The sequence below is a fragment of the Nerophis lumbriciformis genome, linkage group LG08 (assembly GCF_033978685.3).
Source record: "Nerophis lumbriciformis linkage group LG08, RoL_Nlum_v2.1, whole genome shotgun sequence".
In the NCBI taxonomy this organism is placed as follows: domain Eukaryota; kingdom Metazoa; phylum Chordata; class Actinopteri; order Syngnathiformes; family Syngnathidae; genus Nerophis; species Nerophis lumbriciformis.
In genome coordinates, this window is record NC_084555.2 from 41,589,076 (window position 1) to 41,592,500 (window position 3,425).

At 35.3% G+C, this 3,425-nt stretch overlaps 1 protein-coding gene across 1 annotated transcript in view; it reads right to left on the reverse strand.

Annotated features, from left to right (window-relative positions):
• Positions 1–1,259: 1,259 nt before the first annotated feature.
• Positions 1,260–3,425, reverse strand: part of lin52 (lin-52 DREAM MuvB core complex component) — a 72,247-nt gene continuing 70,081 nt past the window's right edge. The window contains exon 6 of the mRNA XM_061968974.1: positions 1,260–1,524. Coding sequence (XP_061824958.1) covers positions 1,469–1,524 — 56 coding nt within the window. The 3' untranslated portion in view covers positions 1,260–1,468. The remainder of the gene's footprint in view (positions 1,525–3,425) is intronic.

The following is a 3,425-nucleotide window of genomic DNA, read 5'->3' on the forward strand; positions in this document are numbered from 1 at the left end:
CTTGTTCGAAACAGCGACATGGAATCTGTATGGACGAGGCATATTTGAATCAAGATGCATTATGATCAGGATGTAAATTGTATTTAATCAAATTGCCAATTGATGAATAGATTTCCTAAATGTGTTGGACCGTTGCTTGTGAATCTAAATGTATATCGCATCCCTAATGATGTTACATCCATTTATAATTTAATGAGTTTGAGTCATTGTGGTTTCAAAGGACTGGACTGAAATTCCAATGGCACCCAACTTTTGTTTGTCAAATAAAATGGACTTACACATAATATACACTAAATTTCACTTTAGGTAACAATTTGGACAGTTTAGAGTATACACGTATTTGAACCCTGAAGTGAAAATAAGTTTTATACACTTAAATCCTGAAATTGGCATAATGAACTAGGATAGTGCAGATGACACTATCCTAAACCTTGGTTGCCCGTTAGGGTGAAAAAAAAGAGGGGGGGGGGGGGGGGGGGGGGGGCGTTCAGATTAAAATAGTTTTTACCTTGGCAGATAAAGTTAACGTATAGAAACCTCACCCGGGGATATAAAATAGAAGTCTACACAACATACAATACATAGCTATTCCAGAATATACTCCAAACTATAAAAGAGGCTAGTATTGCTTGAACTCCGCTTCGGCTGCAACACTGCGACACAACATATCTCCAAAGACAGCTAAATTGTACAAATGATCCATGTTGTTCTGAAGGGCGACCCGGGTTGGTGTGGGAGGTGAAGTCACCAAAGCAGAGGCGGTCTCTGTGAGAGAATCGGAAAAACAGGGCTTACTAGAGGCTGGGTAAGAAGTGTAACTTGTTGGCAGCGAGCGGCCAGAGAGCGAACAACATCTCTAGCAGAGAACAGTCAGAGGCATTGTCTTAACTAATTATGGCCGACAAACTTCTTTTTATGTCCCTTTGGGCAGTCCTGTCTGCTTCTCTTTTTGCCTGACCGCTTGCTCCAACAACGCTGAAGTGTGCTAATTAGAAGAGAAACGGCCCTAGTAATTATGTCAACTCTAATTAAAGGCGATGACAATGAGCAATATTATTTGTACGCAATGTTTTGTGTACAAGGGACCTTGCTTCCAAAGCTCATTAATGGAAAAACATTGAACTGGTGGAGCTGGGAAATTCTTCTTCTTCGTTGCTGCACCACAAGTTATTGTCATCCTTTACTATTCACTTTCAAAACAGTTTTGGTGGAGGATGAATTACTTCAAAGTCGTAGTTTCATTTATAACATTTATTTTAGCGAAGCAAACAGCAACAGTGTTAAAATGGAAATGAGTATAAATAAGAAACATAAGTGCAAAGCAAATAAAATAGTATCTTGGAGAACAACAGGTTCAGAGTTTTGCTCCATTTAGGAATTGATAGTTTTGTGATATAATTAATCAGGTAATTCAATTCATCTTGCAGTCCCACATATCGAATACTTTTAAAAAATGTTAATACAAGTGTCACTTCTTTGGCCTTTCCAAGATGTTCAGGAACTTGCCTCTGGTCATTTCTCTGGCTGAAAAACACAACAAGAAAATGTAATGAAAAGGTTGATCAAAAACCACTGACACAAAGACAAGTTTGTGATAAACATCTGCCTGTAGCGCCGTCTCTTGAGCCGCACGATCAGTAATGCAAAGCGTGAATTTAATATGTGCATTGTCACCGGAAGGGCAATTTATTCAAACATCTGTTCATTCTCAACATGGTAAACAACATAAAAAGAGGAGTCTAGTGATTTGCTTCATAGGAAAGGAGCTCAGAGGTGCTGGTGTGTGAACATTGTGTACGTATGCAAAGCATTGGAGATAAGAGAGGAGAATACTGGCAGGCAAAATGTCTCCATTATCGTTATCATGTAATGAAGGCATATGACGGTATGTGGGATAAACGACAGACCGATATAAACAGTTACTCCTATTCCGACTATGATTTTCTCTCAACTTGTATTCAAGCAACTGAATTGACAACATTTGAAAATGCTTCTACAATACACATTTATGTGCTAAAAAACATACACAGTATTGACCCGATTAAAAAAAAAAATCTAGTGTTCAATGATTGGTGTGTGACAAGAAGAAAAGACCTCACTCGCTTTGGGCAACGTCTTGCGCCATCCATCTATAAATCTCCATAGATCGAGTAAACACTTTGTCTTGTTCAGATATTCTTTTGTAAAACTGTACCACCCAAAAGTCAAATCAAATTCCAGGGTATTACTTGGATACAACCAGCAGAGGTATTTTTGATTCAATCTACTAGTTTGTGGTCTAAAGAAAAACATCAACTATTGGAAGTTAATTACATATTGGCGGAGAAACAATCAATTGTTAATTTTCCAAATTACTAGACCAAGAAAATGTTGTTGAATGCCCATTGCTCATCAATTACAAGTAAAGTTGTGGTGAACTGAGAAGAAACTAATCTTAAAAGGTTATTAGTTATTTCCTGAGTTCCTAAATGACTAATGTGCAGAGGTGGATCGTAACGCGCTTAATTTACTCTACTTAAGTAACTTTTTGGATAAATTGTACATGGTTATGGTTATGGTGGTTTGAGTTTATTTCGAGCATGCATACAATTACAACATGATACGTCACAATTTTGAGTTTCTCTTTTTAACATCTTCGAAAAGGAGTAGAAAGAATCAGATCTTATTTAATCGTAGCCTTTTTCCATTACATAGTAATTGCTAACACATTTGTTCACTTCCTGTTTTCAGTTTATTCACAATACACTCCATAAATTATAACATAAAAAAATAAATAAATAGTGAAGTAAGTTGTAGTTTAGACAGTGAGATGAATAAGATTAGCAATACGTTCAGAATGTTTATCATGGTTATTCTTTGTACATCATAAATACTTAGTTTGAACAGTTTCTTAAATTGGATCATATTAGTACACTGTTTGATTCCTTTACTCAATCTATTCCATAATTTAATTCCACATACTGATATACTAAAGGTTTTTTTTTAAGTAAATTTTTTAAGTTACATTTTTCTTTGAGGTCATATTTCTCTTCCTTTCAATATTTTCGATATAATAAAGGGTTTGAATGTTCTCTGTATCCAACATTATATATTATTCTAACTGATCTTTTTTGTAACAGGGTTAGTGACTGAAACATACTTTTGACGTTATTTCCCCATATTTCTGCACAATAACTCACAGATATGGTAACACTAGCAAGCCATAAAGAATATGATTTTTGGACCAATACATATTTATAGCTTTATTAATTATTTATGTATTTCTTGACACCTTATGTTGTACAAACCCCGTTACCATATGAGTTGGGAAATTGTTAGATGTAAATATAAACGGAATACAATGATTTGCAAATCCTTTTCAACCCATATTCAGCTGAATATGCAACAAAGACAAGATATTTGATGTTCAAACTGATAAACTTTAT